The sequence below is a fragment of the Anarhichas minor genome, unplaced genomic scaffold, assembly GCF_050575085.1.
Source record: "Anarhichas minor isolate MPS153535 unplaced genomic scaffold, ASM5057508v1 ptg000067l, whole genome shotgun sequence".
Lineage (NCBI taxonomy): Eukaryota > Metazoa > Chordata > Actinopteri > Perciformes > Anarhichadidae > Anarhichas > Anarhichas minor.
The window spans coordinates 5360920-5377500 of record NW_027466513.1 but is presented as its reverse complement, the minus strand read 5'-3'; the positions used below and the strand labels follow the sequence as shown (position 1 = coordinate 5377500).

General features: G+C 42.6%; 1 protein-coding gene across 1 annotated transcript in view; it reads left to right on the top strand.

The window, feature by feature from the left end:
* LOC142934193 (SH3 and multiple ankyrin repeat domains protein 2-like) overlaps positions 1-16581 on the top strand; it is a 121914-nt gene that overhangs the window by 22340 nt on the left and 82993 nt on the right. Inside the window, exons 7-9 of the mRNA XM_076078654.1 lie at positions 288-404; positions 3099-3176; positions 12923-12989. Coding sequence (XP_075934769.1) covers positions 288-404; positions 3099-3176; positions 12923-12989 — 262 coding nt within the window. The remainder of the gene's footprint in view (positions 1-287; positions 405-3098; positions 3177-12922; positions 12990-16581) is intronic.

Sequence of the window (16581 nt, the reverse complement as noted above, 5' to 3'; positions counted from 1 at the left end):
ACCATAACCTCAAACATTACTACGTGACGATAACGGAGGAGAAACTGGTCCATAAAAGCAATAACTTCGCGCTCAGCCTCTTGTTTCTGACCATCTTTCATCTCTCTCTTGATGATTTCAATTATGCAACTTATTATGAGACGTTCCCTCTGCAGCACACTGACATCTAGTGTTAGAGGCCCATTACTGCAACCGCCGTCTAGAGGCGGAGCCAAAGGCTGTGTTTGACTACTGTGTGTGTGTGTGTGTGTGTGTGTGTGTGTGTGTGTGTGTGTGTGTGTGTGCAGGCTTGCCGTCACGGCCATGTGCAGCACCTGGAGCATCTGCTGTTCTACGGAGCAGACATGAGCGCCCAGAACGCCTCGGGAAACACTGCTCTACACATCTCTGCCCTATACAACCAGGTGAGCGGTGGGGGGGGGGGGGGTGGTCAGATGTGTGTGTGTGTGTGTGTGTAACGTGAACAAGAGCACACACACACCCCTACACTGGATTGACCTGGTGCTATGTTTAAGATAGTTTAACCAGCTCTGTGGAGCAACACGTCATCATGTGTGAAACACAAAGAGGTGGAAGAACAACGTGCACAATAAACAGCAATAAGCTGTTCATTCATAGCAAGTGGAAAACTGTCTAAAATGCCAAAGCGTTGGATCAGGTGAGATGTGATCCTCTGGGATCAGGATTCTCATCTGAAACGTTTCGATAACATCAGCTTTCAGTCCGTCTGTCCTTTAAATGTGAAGAACCGTTCAAACCGTCCGATTGGACTCAAAGAAGAAGTGATTGACTCTGAACATCGTGCTCAATATTAGTTTTCTATTTTAGTTTCTGTGTTAGAATCACTTCTTATTCACCTTATCTTTGTCTTTGTATTCTACTCGTTCTATTTGTTCTCTTTATTTATTTACTCTTACAGTGAGCAGCTGTTTTTAGAAATTACTGAGCTTAAAAAAGAAAAGAACCGTTTTTAAAGATGTACGTCTTCGGTAGGAACAACGATGTGCTTAGAGCTGAAAGACACAGACAGGAAGTGCGATGGATTAACACTCTCAGCTTTGGTCTTTTCATGTACTGACAATAACAATAAATAAAATAACTCATAGCCTTGACCCTCAGCTGAATGTGCACTGACTAGATGAAGCACCCTGAGGACCTGTGAGTGAGCCCTCTGTGGAGGGTCAGAACCCTCTGACCCGTGCTCGTACAGCCCCTCACCTGAGACCATTTAACACGTTGACCTTGGAGCGTCGCCAGCTACACAGAGAACGACAGCTCTGAATCAAACACATGAACCACTGGTGTATCTGAATCAGAGCAAGCATTTAGTTCCACTTAAGAAGGATAGTTATTGCTGCGTCACGAAGGAATCACCTGCTTCTGTGTCAGTGTGTGGAGCCAGCAAACCTCCATTCCAATGTAGTAACAGCTTCTCAGGGATCAGGCTGCCATCATTGCTCTCTTGTGTTGGTCTGAATACTTTCTTACTTCCTGTCTGCAGCTCTTAGCTACAAACCTTCTTTCTTCTGAAGACAAATCTACCTCACAACAGTATATTGTTCTTCTCTCTAAGACTCTACAACAGCTGTTACTGTTTGTAGAGAATGCATTTGTTGACTATTGGACTACTTTCAGTGGCGGATTAATCCACGTTCGGTGCTCTACTTATCCACCGACAACGTTTCGTATGATATCTTACGATAACGTACTCCTCACTTTTAGTGCGTTTTCTTACTCAAGTCCGCTTGTTTCATGAATTTGGTCTTTTCAAAATAAACTTCTGTCTTTACAGGAAACAACGGTTCAGGAAACAAACGACTTAGTCAAGGCGGTGATGCTCAGTATTTGCTTGTAGATACATTCACTGTTGGTTTGAGTCTTTTCATGGGGCTGATGATAATAAACGGCCTAATAATCATAAACAGTGACGCTCCCATACAACCCTGATTTTAAAACCACGATGCTTTTTATTAAACCTAACAAAGTTTTGTCGCGTTTTTCTGTTTTGTTTTGAAATGTTACCCACGTGTTTCAAACTGCGACCATAATCCGGGATAAATGATGTTTCTCTGTAAAAGCAATCGAGAGCTCAGTTCAGCTGCATTCCTCTCTGATACTGTACTTCATGAGTACGGCTCTATTCTCACTGCTCCTTGATAGACGGAGGACTCTCAGCAGATTCCAGAGCAGAATGCTGCATAAAAACCAACCCAAAAAACACAAACTTCTGGCGAGAGAATGTGAGAATCCTCCTCTGTGTCTTCTCCCTCAGTGATCATCTGTGTAGCTGCTACGTCCTGGACCTTTCCCTCTCTCTGTCTCTCCACTCCGTGCACCTGCTGTCATGCTCTGCTTCTCATTATCTTCTGAAACGCTACACAAATGCCTCGGCTCGGGCTCTGACGCGTGTCACACATTTCCATTGTAAATGTAGCTTATTTGGAGAGGAAATGCGGCGGCGATGGCTGCGCTCCAGATGGAGACGTCCACGAGTAAAAATAACAACGCTCGCGCACGTCCTAAAATAAGATGTTTATAAATCGCAGGAAACATTAGTATTTGTGCAGATTGTGCTTGTGTGTCAGTATCTGTGTGTTTTCTTTTTTAACTCTCTAGTATTTATATTCGTGTGTGTGTGTGTGTGTGTGTGTGTGTGTGTGTCTGTGTGCACGATACATGCGTGGTGGAGCACTTTGTGGGCGATTTGTGCAGTAGATTCAAACCCCTCAGCACTCTCCATCCCTCTGTTCTTCTCTCTCTCTCTCTTCCTCTGTCCTCTCTATCTATCCCTCTCGCCCTCACTCCCTCTCTCTCTGTGAGTGGACGAATAGATACACACTTAACAGCAGATGAAGCTGCGTTCCTGATGTAGGTAGTAGATGTTCTGTGCTTCTCTTCCCTGCGTCGGTGCTGGGACCGTTAGACTGATCACTTCCTGCTCCTCTCACTTCTTTTGCTTTTGGAGAATTCTGCCGACGAAGCTCGTCGGCCTTTTCCCCCCAACAAAGTAGGATCACCTGAAGGATTCCGGTTGTTCTTACACATAGTCTCAGCCCGTGTTGTTCATGTGTTGTTCTCTCTTCTCCGTCTCTCCTCAGGATAACTGTGCCAGAGTGCTGCTTGTTCGTGGAGCCGACAAAGACGTGAAGAACTACAACAGCCAGAGTCCGTTTCAGGTAGAGGCAAAAGAAAGAAGCACTCTTCTCCACTGTGGTTTGCATGTACGCGGTTATAGAAGATCTATTTCAGAACAGAAAGAAGATATTATATTTGGTAGCAGCACGTTTTCTTCGTCTCATTTGTTACCATGGCAACAGTGTAAAACGGTCAAGGTCAGCAGCAGCGAGCGGATCGCCGACGTCTCTCCGGCCAACGTGAGACGTGTTTCACTTCAACGGCGTTCAGAGCGGAACCACAAGTGAGCATCGCGTCCGTCGTTGAGCAGCTCGTCCTTCCAGAGGATCTCTTCACACGATTTTAAACTCGACGTTTAAAAACAATAACTTTGATGAACTTTAGCTGCAGTTCAGAATTGTTCTCAATGTTTTCTCTTTATAAGAGAGATCGTAGGAGGAGCAGCCTTCAGAGAGGCTAAATGATTTCTCACAGATTTTCAGACGGTAGCAAGTTAAAGCATCAATAAGACTATAAAATCATCAATCTCTTGTTTCAGACTCTTAGTAGATAAAGCAGTCCGCAGCTCTGTCTCCTAAAGATGACGTAACAGTGTTGTGAATTACGTTTGTTTCGGGATGTTTTTAGTTGTGGATCTGTTTCAAATGAGTCGGAGGAGGTCCACGTAGGGAGGAGGTCCTGGTGGTGCTGCTGTCTGTATCCTGTGTGAATCAAGTCCTTCTGATGCCTAAACAACCACGTAGTTTTGTTATGTTAAAACTGTGAACGTAATGCAGAAGAAGATACGTGTCCTTCGTAGTTGAGAGTGCAATTGAGTTGTATGTGAACGTGATTTTGTAGGAGACGGGGTTGTAAATGTTTAGTCATGTAGCTGCTCGCCTGTGATCGGATGTGTTCACACATATAGTACAGGGTGTCATCTGCAAAACATCTACGTATAAAAGAGAGCATCGAGGAACACTTTCATTTACTAAAGAGAGAATTTGAAATTATTTTCACAGATTTTCTGTTGCAAAGTAAAGCAACAAATAATGCTATTATTATTATTATTATCATTTTCTCCTAAAAGTTACGTTACCATACAACCTTTGTGGTTTATGTTTTGTGGGGAGCATATTTAGTCGTAGATTACGTTGGCGGTAGACGTATCTCAAATATGTTTTAAATGGGTCTGCAGTCAGAAGGAGCAGGACATGGACGGGTCAAACCCGCAGTACAATAGCATGTAAGCATAGTACTTTAAACATAACCAAGATGTTTTGTTGCGTTCTACTCTAATTTCATTTGAAGCTGAATCCTGATGTTCTGCGCCATTTGTTTGTTTTGTTTCGGTTTAAGTGTAAAGGAAAAATATGCACGCACTCGTAGTCACGATGCAAAGAATATTCAATAATTGTATAGTTTACCAATGTTTCGACATGGGAGGACCATATAGCTGCCTCACCCTCTCGGTATTTAAAAGTCACAACAGAGGAATGTTTGATCAAGAAAACAAAGGTGCAACAGTCATCAAGAAAGTCTACACATACAGATCTGAAAGGTTTCTAGAATGCTTTTTGCCATCAAGCTACACCCGAGTTACGAAAGAAGCTCATCCAGCAGGCGTTTATGAAAGGCAGTCCCACGGCGTCCTCCACTTTTCTCCACTACCACTCCACAGCGGAGCGCTTCATTGGCTGGAGTGCTTCACGAAGGGGAAGGGAGCCCGGGCAGAAGGGAGGTCAGGGTGTTGGGTTGTGCAGCCGTGGCCTAGATTGAGCTCACGTTTCAGTGTTACGTGCAGCTTTATTTCTATTTGCGGCGTGTGATTCAGGATCAATACGCCTCTCTGCTGCATCACAGTCTACATTTAAACTGTTAAATAGCCTAGAGATGATGTTTAATGGTACAGATTTCACATTCACTCTTTTCTGACCATGTTTGAGATGTGAAGTTCACATGTGGGTTATTCATATTTCTGTATACATCATCATAACAGTATTCAGGTTTCTGCAGCACGTTCTTGTCAGCCTGACACCCAACCAATCTGTCACTCTGTCATCCATCAGTTTAAAAAGAAGTCTCTCAGAATCACAGACTTTCTGCAGAAAGCGTCCAACAAACATACACGGAGAAATCTGTGGAGAAAGAGACACAAACAGCAGATTTATTTCTACTGACAATAGCCTCGACAGCAGAATAACCAGCAGCCACTAGACATGCTGTGGACTCGCTCTTGTTTTTCGAGTGGAGGAACTCGCTCCCTTGCTCTTACTATCTTTATCGCTGTTGCACTCTCCACCTACACATGGAGCCAGGAGCTGAATCCAACAAGTTTATGCCTGTTTTCTGATCGGCCCAGCGTTCTGGATTATGTAGGAAATCAGTAACTGAGGTAGGAGGAGATGAAGGAGAGAAGAAAGAGTGGTGCATCAAAAACAAATTACAAATATAAGATGGATTTTTGGACACAACACAACCAGAGATGACTCAACCCAGTGATTCTCGAACATGTAATTCCAAAACCAAAGGCTTGAATCTGCGGCTCTGACACGCCGTTCACCTGGCTGCAGGGATTTGCTCCCATTCAACTACACGAGCATTAGTGAGGGTCAACGCCGGTGTTGATGTTATGACGAAAAATCAGAAAAATTTCCCATTGGACCAAAAGCTCATTTGTCCGACAGCCCGTTGCTCCGAAAATACACACTTTCCCTGCAAAAGAAAACAAGCACATGGCTAATTATTATGCAGAATGACATCATCGGACCTTCCTAATTCTTTCCCTACTGGCAAATGCATGATCCAGCACTCTGCCTCTTATTACTCGATGCTTTCGTTGGCTGGGTTGGTGAGGTTTAGGCATGAGGAGTGAGACTGGTCGGGTTTAGGGTAAGAATATCAGGGTAAGCCGACTAGTGAAGCAGAGAAGGTCCGATGACGTCATTCTGTATAATAATTAGGCATGTGCTTCTGTTTGCTGAACAGAAAGTTTGTTTTTGGGATAGAGATGGGTTGTTGGACAAATCTGACTATTGGGGTTTTTGGATGGGGTTTGGATCAGGGCTCTAATCAGGCCAGTCTAGTTCTTCTTTATGGAGCTGGTTTTGTGCATTCCCTTTCCCTAACCAGGAAACACAGACCCAGACCAAAAGTAGAACACTGGAGAGGAGTCTCCACATTATTGTCACCATAAAGTGTTTTAGCCAGATTTAATTAGCTTTTTGGACGATGTGGGAGCTTTTTCTTTGAGAATCAAAGTTTAGTATATGGCTGAAAGTGTAGGGACATCCATGTCCACATACCTTTGGCCGGAGTGAGTATTTTAACCATTTCATTATGTATGGGCGGATTATGACACAATGGACGCAGACATGCAAAAAGCCCCACCCCCCACATAGGAGGAAGACACATACTTTACAGTTGTTTATCCTCTTTTTGTTATGTTTTTTTGACTCTTTGTAGTTGTTTTGTGTCTCTTTGTAGTTGTTTTGCGTCTCTGTGCAGTTGTTTTGTGTCTCTTTGTAGTTGTTTTGTGCCTCTTTGTAGTTGTTTTGTGTCTCTTTGTAGTTGTTTTGCGTCTCTGTGCAGTTGTTTTGTGTCTCTTTGTAGTTGTTTTGTGCCTCTTTGTAGTTGTTTTGTGTCTCTTTGTAGTTATTTTGCTGCTCTGTGCAGTTGTTTTGTGTCTCTTTGTAGTTGTTTTGCGTCTCTTTGTAGTCATTTTGTGTCTCTTTGTAGTTGTTTTGTGTCTCTTTGTGGTCATTTTGTGTCTCTTTGTGGTTGTTATGTGTCTGTTTGTAGTTGTTATGTGAGTCTTTGTAGTTGTTATGTGACTCTTTGTTGTCATTACACTGCATGTCTCTGTTTTTGTGTTTCTCTTGGTGGTCATTTTGTGTCCCTTGTTAAGTGCCCAGCAGGCCCATTCAGTAATCCCTCCATGTTGGTAGGAGCAACATTTGCATTTGAAGTAGGTCATTACATTTCCTCATTAAGAGGTTGCTAATGAGGAATCCCTTTTCATACATGTGTGTCTCTTTTATTTGTGTGTGCATGTTAATATTTTTTCACCAAGTCCAACAATCACTAAAGAGAGTGGGCACTCTGCCCGCTTGTTAACTTCGACCGAGCGAACTGCTTGAAAAACGGCATCATTAGGAGCCAGATGAACTATTGGAACAGTGCAAATGTTAATAAAAAGCGATTGCCACTGAATGAGGCAGGCTGGCGTTGTGCTGCTGCGTGTGCTCTTAATTAGGCCACTGTGTGGGTGTGTGGCCATGCCATCAGATAATATCATGTGTCAGGTCTGTGTGTGTGTGTGTGTGTGTGTGTGTGTGTGTGTGTGTGTGTGTGTGTGTGTGTGTGTGTGTAGCCTGATCACCATTGTTGCATTACAAACAAAAGAAAAATAATTTGAGTATAGCTGAAAACTCCCATCATCCTCTCTGAGTGCCCCGTTCTCTAGATAGAGGGCTTTTCAAAGAGATAAAAATTAATTTTCTTTATTTAACATTCCCCCTCCAACAACTGGTCACATCCTCTCCACTTCCTCTAACTCTTCTTTGTCCTTCTTCTCTCCTCAAACAGCAGTTTTGCTTCCCTCCAATCTAACCTCTGAGCTCCTCTAAGCTTTTCATCCTCTCTACCTAATTTCATCTCCACGTTTTTTTTAATATCTCTTCTGCACTTTCTCCGTTGCCGTTCTTCTAATCTAATTCCTCTCTCCACTCCTCATTGTCTATATTCCACTTCTTTCCTCCCCCCTTCATATCCTGCCCTCTTTGCCCCCACACATTCACACATTCTCTTGTTCCTCCCATCGCCTTTGGCGCCTGCTACACGTCAGACATTATTCCCCCTCTGCCTCATTATTATTCAGAGTTACATGCAGTGAATTACAGCCACCAGTGACATGTCATGTAGCACAATGTGCCAAAGTGTTGTCAAAGTATTCCAATTCAAACGTCAAATTATTCCAGAGGTCCGTGTCATCCGGACAGTTTTGCTAAAGCGCAAGCGGGTGTTTTAAACCTGGTTCAGCTTAAACCCCCGACGAACAGTTGAGTTTTGGTGCCATAGCAACGGTCGCTCTCTCATTCCCCCCCCCCCCCCCCCCCCCCACACACACACACACACACACATTCACAGTGCCTCAGTGGGAAGTATGAGCTGCAACAGCACCTGAAACTAATATGACATGACTCAGAGTTAATGGGAATACAACAACATGCAACTGTGGGGATGTTATGTAACTGTTGTGTTTCATAGAATGTGTTCCATGTACATGAACCAGAAGGCTGACTTGCATCATCCTTCGCCGTTAAAGCTGCACTCGTCAGTGTTTTTATACTAGCAGTGGATCTAGTGGATCGTAGCTTTGTCGTCTTTCAGCTCATTGTTCCCCTCATGGGTCCGTCTCACTGCTTTTATAAACCTTGTCTCCTGCAGGAGGGCCGGCTGTTTTCAGCATAAAAAGCTTTGATGAATCCACTTTACATGAACAGAGACCAGCTGGTGAACGTAGTGGAGCATTTAGCAGCTAAAGAGAGTTGGTCCAGACTAACAGCAGTAATACGAACGGAATATTAGACTTCAAGACTTCATACGAAGGCTCACGTCGGCTGGATGTGAATTCGACACATCAGCGATATCAGCTTGAGCCTATAACGTGTGTGTGTGTGTGTGTGTGTGTGTGTGTGTCTGTAATTTATTTCTTGATAGATCCTCATTAGCACAGCAGCAAACCAGCATTTACTGTGTGAGCAGTTATTATGTGATAATTATCATGGAACGACTGAAATTACCGTAACTTCAAAATATACCTGAGTGGAAATGTGCTCAACATCAAAGCGTGCAATTTGTAGTCACATGAGTCAACCGTGCTCTTTTCCTAAACCTGATTAAGTGGATTTGTTGCCTGAACGTAACTTCCTGTAAAGACGGAAGTTTATTTTGAAAAGACACAATGCCTGTGACGAACACGTCCAAAACATGACGTTAGAGCAGAACGCAGAGTGTCTTATTTTGAAGCTTCGGACGACTCAGCGTCGGTGTGAACGTCTACTTTATCCTGAACACTCAGTTACGAACATCTACCAGTATTTCATTCTTGGTGATAAACAGCCACTTCCAATAATAACTCTGCTCTCTTGGAAACATTCATGTAATTTATTTTAGTACTACTTGACTTATTGTGGCTCCAATAAATGCTCCAAACTGAGTGAGAGTACGTAAAGATACAAGAAGTTTGTCCTCAGACCTGGAGTCTGATCAGCTCCTTTAAACTTTAACGCACCATCTCTTGCCTCAGCAGTGACCACTGAGTCTTTTGTCCTTCATTGATCGTTGATTGATTTTCTGTCTCATGCATCGCTTCTGTTATACACAAACCATTTGTCTCCATGACTACCAGGGGAGAGCAGGAGGAGAATGGGTGTGGGGGCGGTGACGGTGGTGATGCCAGTAGTGGTGGTGAAGGTGGGCGGTGGAATGATGATGAGGGTTAAATCGGGACTGTATTTCTCGTTGCTTATCGGTTACCTGCTTTCATGTCACATTACCTCATCAATTCTAATGAACTTCAACTTCCTTCCAGCTTCATGAGCTGATCAGGTTGTTTGAGTTCCTCCGTGAGGTCAAAATGTCAAAAGACATCAAGAGGTGAAGATGGATTTGGTGTAACTTTTGTTCCAACCATAAGAAGTGCATGTATTCACGGGGACGTCTCCCTTTGGTTTGTGAACTTTTTAAGCCCTCAGTTCAGCAGTTTGTCCGTCGGCCTTTTTGTTTTTGGTCATTGCCGTCTTGGTTGTTGGTCTTCGCCATCCTGGTATTTGGCTGTCGCCATGTTGTTTTTTTGCAACCAGAAGTGACACGAGAGGGTTAATTACAACCGAACGAATTTGGGCGACCAAAATGTTACAATTAACTTCCACGACATGAAAACAAAGGGTTTAAGTTTAAAGACAAACACACAGACAACTGCCAGACCAGATAACGCCACGGTAGAGAGCTGTCAATCACCGTGTAGCCCCGCCCTAAAGCATCCCCTGCTTTATGGTCTGTGTGACTCTAAATGGACCATAATGTACTAAATGAACATCATGCTGTATTGAAGAAGACTTGAAACTAGAGATTGAGACCATAAACTCATGTTTACAATGTTTACTGAGGTAATAAATCAAGAGAGAAGTAGAGTCATTTTCTCATAGACTTCTATACCAGAGGAGTCGCCCCCTGGTGGACACTAGAGAGAATGCAGCTTTAACACATGAAGCTTTGACTTCACTTTTCAGAACAAGAAGTTGCTGCCTGGTTTCACCCACATTTGAATCTGTATTTAGTGTGAAGCAGGTCCTGAAACTACAGTTTATTGTAACCCAGACATCTAAGAAAAATAAGCCTGACCTACTCGACATCTTTGATCTTTAAATCCTCAAACCTTTTCGAGAAAGTAAAGTAACATCAACAGGATAGGCTTTTATTGTGTTCCAAAAGTCTGCTGTTGTATTGCATCAAAAAGCCTTGAGTGTATTATAAATGCTGTTATAATATGATACGGTGTCTAATACACAAATGGTAAACAAGATATTCAGAGTGCTGCGTCTTTATAGTGTTGAAAAAGCAAACCGCTTTACCGCTTGCTTCAAACATATTACAAATGCATTTAGTTCTGCATCAGTCAGTCCCTCACTCTGTCACTTCTTCCTGACGCGTTACTCCATCACATCCACCAATCCTGCGCCGGAATCAGGGTTCCTGTGGGAGAGTGGCCTGTCACAGATTGGTCACACGTGGTGGCGTTGCACTATGGGAGATCCTTCGGAGTGAGTGGGAGATCCAGCCGGCGTCGCCTCCTCCTCCTCCTCCCGTCTCCCTCCCAGGAAGCATCACATTTGCTGCCGCGAAGAAGAGCACGATTACATGTAACGACTCTCAGTTCAGCCCCGAAGGAAAGCTGGAATATAATATTGTATATGAATGCAGCGTGTAGAAAAATCCAAGAGGATCCGTACTGGTGGGAACCATCTATGTTTGAGGCTCTCAAGTGCTTCTTTTCTCAGAAGTGATTTTATTTATATGAAGAAAAGGTCGACTGCAGAGGGAGGGAGCAGAGATCTACTCAAGCCAACTCCGCTTTAATAATGCACCTTTTCTACCGCTTCCTCCTGAATATGTGTTCTCCAGGAATCAGAGCAGGCTTATATAATGCTGCTGGGTTTCCCTTGAGGTGTGTTTGTGTGTGTGTGTGTGTGTGTGGAAGATGAACCCGACTATTTTTACACCTGAGGTGTACTGTAAACCCTGTAACAGCAACAACTGTAAGCAGCAACATGTCAACAGGCAGCTTGATGTGGGTCACCTACCGGGTAACAACCTCTGCAGCCGGCTCAGCATGAAATCCCTCCACTGCCCCCTAGTGGACACTCAGAGAACACACTGCTGTGTGTGATGAGGCCAGTCGATCAGGATTTCAGATGTAAAATTGCTTTAATTTGTTCAGAAGAAGACAAATAGTTCAGGGATTTTATAGCAAACCAAATGTAAAACAGTCAGCCACCAACTAATATTAAGATTTCATAACAGAACATGATATCTGTAACCATAAATACCATGAAACATGAAGATTATTGCTTTCAAACACTCCTTTTTTGTTTTAGATAATTCAGATAATTCAAAAAATTATTGAAAGTTTTTCATTTTGATTTATTTGAAAATTAAATTAAATATTAGTTTGATAAATGTATCACTTACAGTACGGGCTTTTTTCCAGTGCTTATAATCACATTTCATGTTCTTGCGCTCCACACGTCGATGAAGAAGTGGACCTTAAATTAAAATAATTTTGTTGAATTAAGATTTGTGCATTGGACTATTTGCCCAGGTTTAAAGACAAGACACATCTTGGCTTATGTGAGACATCCTATTGGGACATAAAAGACTATTTACAGTGGAGGACAATGTTTGTAGTTCATTAAGAGAAGACACTACAGGTGAATAAAATACACTCATAGATATCACCATGAAACTTCACCAGCTGATTACTCACATCAGGACAATTATATTTTGTATAACAAGTTTTCTGAAATGTTTTGTTTTAATATGCAAATGATGCTTCATCTAATGGTAACTTAGGAGAAATCTACCGACGCAAACAGACAAAGTAGTAAAACATACACTTTTGTTGTCTGAAAGTAGAAATGTTATGGAAGCAAAATAGCAACGTTTCCATCAGTTATATGTTAAACAAATCCGTTTTCTTGTTTTTACCCGTTAATAATATAAGATCACCATCGCTGCAGGGGCTTCCGTCTGAAACGGCAGCTTTAACTCGCTCTGACTTTGCTTGTACTCGCCATTGTGTCGTGTGTGTGTGTGTGTGTGTGTGTGTGTCCGTCCGCGTCCGTGTGTGGGTAGATTATTTTCCAGATGATTAAAGCCATGAAGATTTGAATTTTATCAAGTTCAAAGTCAGTGGCTGTTCAAAGAGGAGGAAAGTACTCTCATTATTGTGATTAAGAAGTCCTTTCTTGTACTTGTTTGAGTACTTTCTAAAATCAGTGAAATTGATGTATTGTGCTCAGCTGCTTTTGGAGACAATACGTAATCATGTTTATCTGCTTTTCTGTAGAAAAGATTTCACATATAGAGAGAACATTGCTTCTCTGATGATGGGTATATATTGTATTTTTTTAAGAAGCTACTTTTGCAGAAAAATGTTGTCATTATGTGCTCTTTATGTTTTACATTTACTATCTTAAAGAACTTGCAAAGATTAAATAATAACAAATTGTATTTCTCTCTCCAGGTCGCCATTATTGCTGGAAACTTTGAGCTCGCTGAGCTCGTCAAGAACCACAAAGAGACAGATATAGGTAAGAAGTGAAGCAGCAGCTCCTCTTTTGCTCCCCTCAACTCATCCATCCATCCATCCATCTATCCATCCAGCAAAACGTCCATCTATCCATCCATCCATCAATACGTCCATCTATCCATCCATCCATCAAAACGTCCATCTATCCATCCATCAAAACGTCCATCCATCCATCCATCACCCATTCATCCAACCACACATCCATCCATCTATCCATTCATCAAAATGTCCATCTATCCATCCATCCATCAAAACATCCATCTATCCATCCATCAAAACGTACATCCATCCATCCATCAAAACATACATCCATCCATCCATCCATCACCCATTCATCCATCCACACATCCATCCATCTATCCATCCATCAAAACGTCCATCCATCCATCCATCAAAACATCCATCCATCCATCCATTCATCACCCATTCATCCATCCACACATCCATCCATCTATCCATCCATCAAAACGTCCATCTATCCATCATCCATCAAAACATCCATCTATCCATCCATCAAAACATCCATCCATCCATCCATCAAAACGTACATCCATCCAACCACACATCCATCCATCTATCCATTCATCAAAATGTCCATCTATCCATCCATCAAAACGTCCATCCATCCATCCATCCATCAAAACGTCCATCTATCAATCCATCCATCAAAACGTACATCCATCCATCCATCCATCACCCATTCATCCATCCATCTATCCATCCATCAAAACGTACATCTATCCACACATCCATCCACACATCCATCCACCCATCCATCCATCCATCATCCTCCCATCCATCCATCCATCATCCATCCATCCATCCATCATCCACCCATTCATCCATCCGTCCATCATCCACCCATTCATCCATCCATCCATCATTCATCCACACATCCATCCATCCATCATCCACTCATTCATCCATCAACACGTCCATCCATCCATCCATCCATCCCTCACATATTCTCCCTCATCCATCACTCATCCATCCATCCCTCACATATTCTCCCTCATCCATCACTCATCCATCCATCCCTCACATATTCTCCCTCATCCATCACTCATCCATCCATCCCTCACAATTCCTGAATCTCCTTCGGGATATATTTCAAATCCCCTCGTGGTCTGATCCTCCTAAATGATCTCTCTGTATAATCCCCTCTGCTGGATTACGAGAGCGTTTCCAAAAGGATGAAAGTTTATGTTTACGACAGGACAATCCCAGACCGATGAGCCAGCAGAAATGATCAATGCTTCAGCCGGTGGGGGTAGTTTAGTGGGAGCTGATTGGTCGGTCTCCAGAGGTGTCGACTGATCTGTGTCACTCTGTGTGGAAGGACTTGATTAAGTCGGCATTAACGGTTCTTCTATTAATTAATTGTGATTGTTTCTTACACAACATAATGCTCAGTGTCGTACGTGTTGTGGAGGCTTTAGGGAAAGCTTTTATAAATCGTGTTTGTGTGTAAAAATCTAGTCTACATGATACTGAACCAAATGTAGCTTTTAAAGAGGATTCAAGTGGCTGCATCCCAAATAAGGAAATAAATGTGCATTAAACATCATTATATATATATATATATATATATATTCATATATATATATATATATATATATATATATATATATATATATATATATATATGAATATATGAGAGTTATTTCACTCTGCATCTGTGTGTGAGAGGAATGAGAGGAGGTGAGAAGATTTCTCACGAACATACAGAAATGAAAAAAGAAATTTGAACAAACTCCATGTTTTTTTTCTTCTTCTTTATCTTGCTATTTATTACCTTTCGTTGCTTAGTTGCCACACATATTAAGTTCTGGAGAGGCAGACTAAAACTCTAATTTAACACCTAATGGAGTTACATTTAAAGCAAGCAACCTCAAATCATTTACAGCTTCAATATATATACAATGATACATAATACACACACAATACGCTGCTCACAACCGCTGTGTCGATGTTTCCAGTTGTGTTGAGTGAGTGAACACGGAGCCTTTAGTGTAGTTTGTGGCTCGGGGGATTACGGGGCCTCAGAGAAAATGAGAAAAGATGTACAAACAAATAAATATATAAAGGAGAACGATGAGGTCGGGAGGGAAATGAATGAAGAGAAATCTAATCTAATCTGAAGATGTAATCCTGCGATTGTTGCCCTCTCTCATGGACCAGCCTTGCACGGCGGCAACCTGGCGAAGGGCTAAATGGGACAAAAAAAATCCCTCGTTTGTTATCCACATCTGCTGTCCCCCCCACACACACACCCACACACACACACCCACACACACACACACACACACACACACACACACACACACACACCCACACACACACACACACACACACACACACCCACACACACACACACACACACACACACACACACACACACACACACACACACACACACACACACACACACACACACACACACACATGCTCAGGTAGTCGGTCCATCGCCGTGCCCCTCGTGTTTGGACATCTTTGTCCTGTTTCTGTGACACCTGTTGGTACTGTGGATTTGGGGATGGGACATCTTTACTTCAGGATTCTCGATTGGCCGCCATGGGTTCAGCCTGCTGCAAAGGTGGGTGCCCCACTGCCCTCCTCCCCCTTTGACCCACTCCCCCATACTCCCATTGGCCCTCTCCTGCTCCACCTTAAACACTTGCTCAGCCCTTCTCACTGGAGACAGCTTGTGTCATGTGGAGCCTCTTATTGGCTATATGCAGCTTTAGTGTGTTTAAATGTTGATCATGGACTCAGTGTGTGTGTGTGTGTGTGTGTGTAATGTGTAATGTGGTTTAAACACCATAAGCCCCGTGGCTTTCACAGTTCCTCTTGCTCCCTCTGTCCAGATGATGTAACAGTTCAGCCACACAAATCTTCTTTTTCATTATGTCATTGTTTGTAGATTTCACTACATTGTCAAGGCTGGACTTCCAACTGGTGAAACATTTGAACTGGCCAATAGGGGCCTCCAAGATCCCGCCCAGGGGATGTTTACTGGTTAGATCCACTGTTTGTCGTATTACCTTGACCGCAATTTTAATTTAAAATATGAAACATTTAAAAGAACTTCTGACATCTGTTATTTATTCGTATCACAGATCAACACCAAATCAGACAGACTCCAAATTGTTCGAATCGCACAAATATCCAACTATCTACTGTATATCAATGTAAATACAATCAATTAAAAAATGCACTTTTACACTTCTCTTGTGCCAACTTAAAGTCAATGTATTTTCTGAGGACAGATGCTTATTTGATCGGCCTTATGTTAAGTCTACTTTTAAAGATAACACGCAGCATTTTGACGGTTGCAAACGGCATTCAAAGTTAGCGGTTCCTCCATGGTTAAACGAGCCAAGAGGGGATGATCAAGCGAGCTACAGAGTGAAATGGAGAAATAAAACGTTATTTTCTGGTTGCTTCACGACGGCTAAGGTATAGAGTGCAAATAAACGCACCTACACCTCCTTACAACCCTACGGGACAGGCTGCTCTCATACAGCGTTTGTAGCTATACCTACAAATCCCAGTTTTATTGTCTCAACCTAACTAAGTCGTTTTGTTGTCTC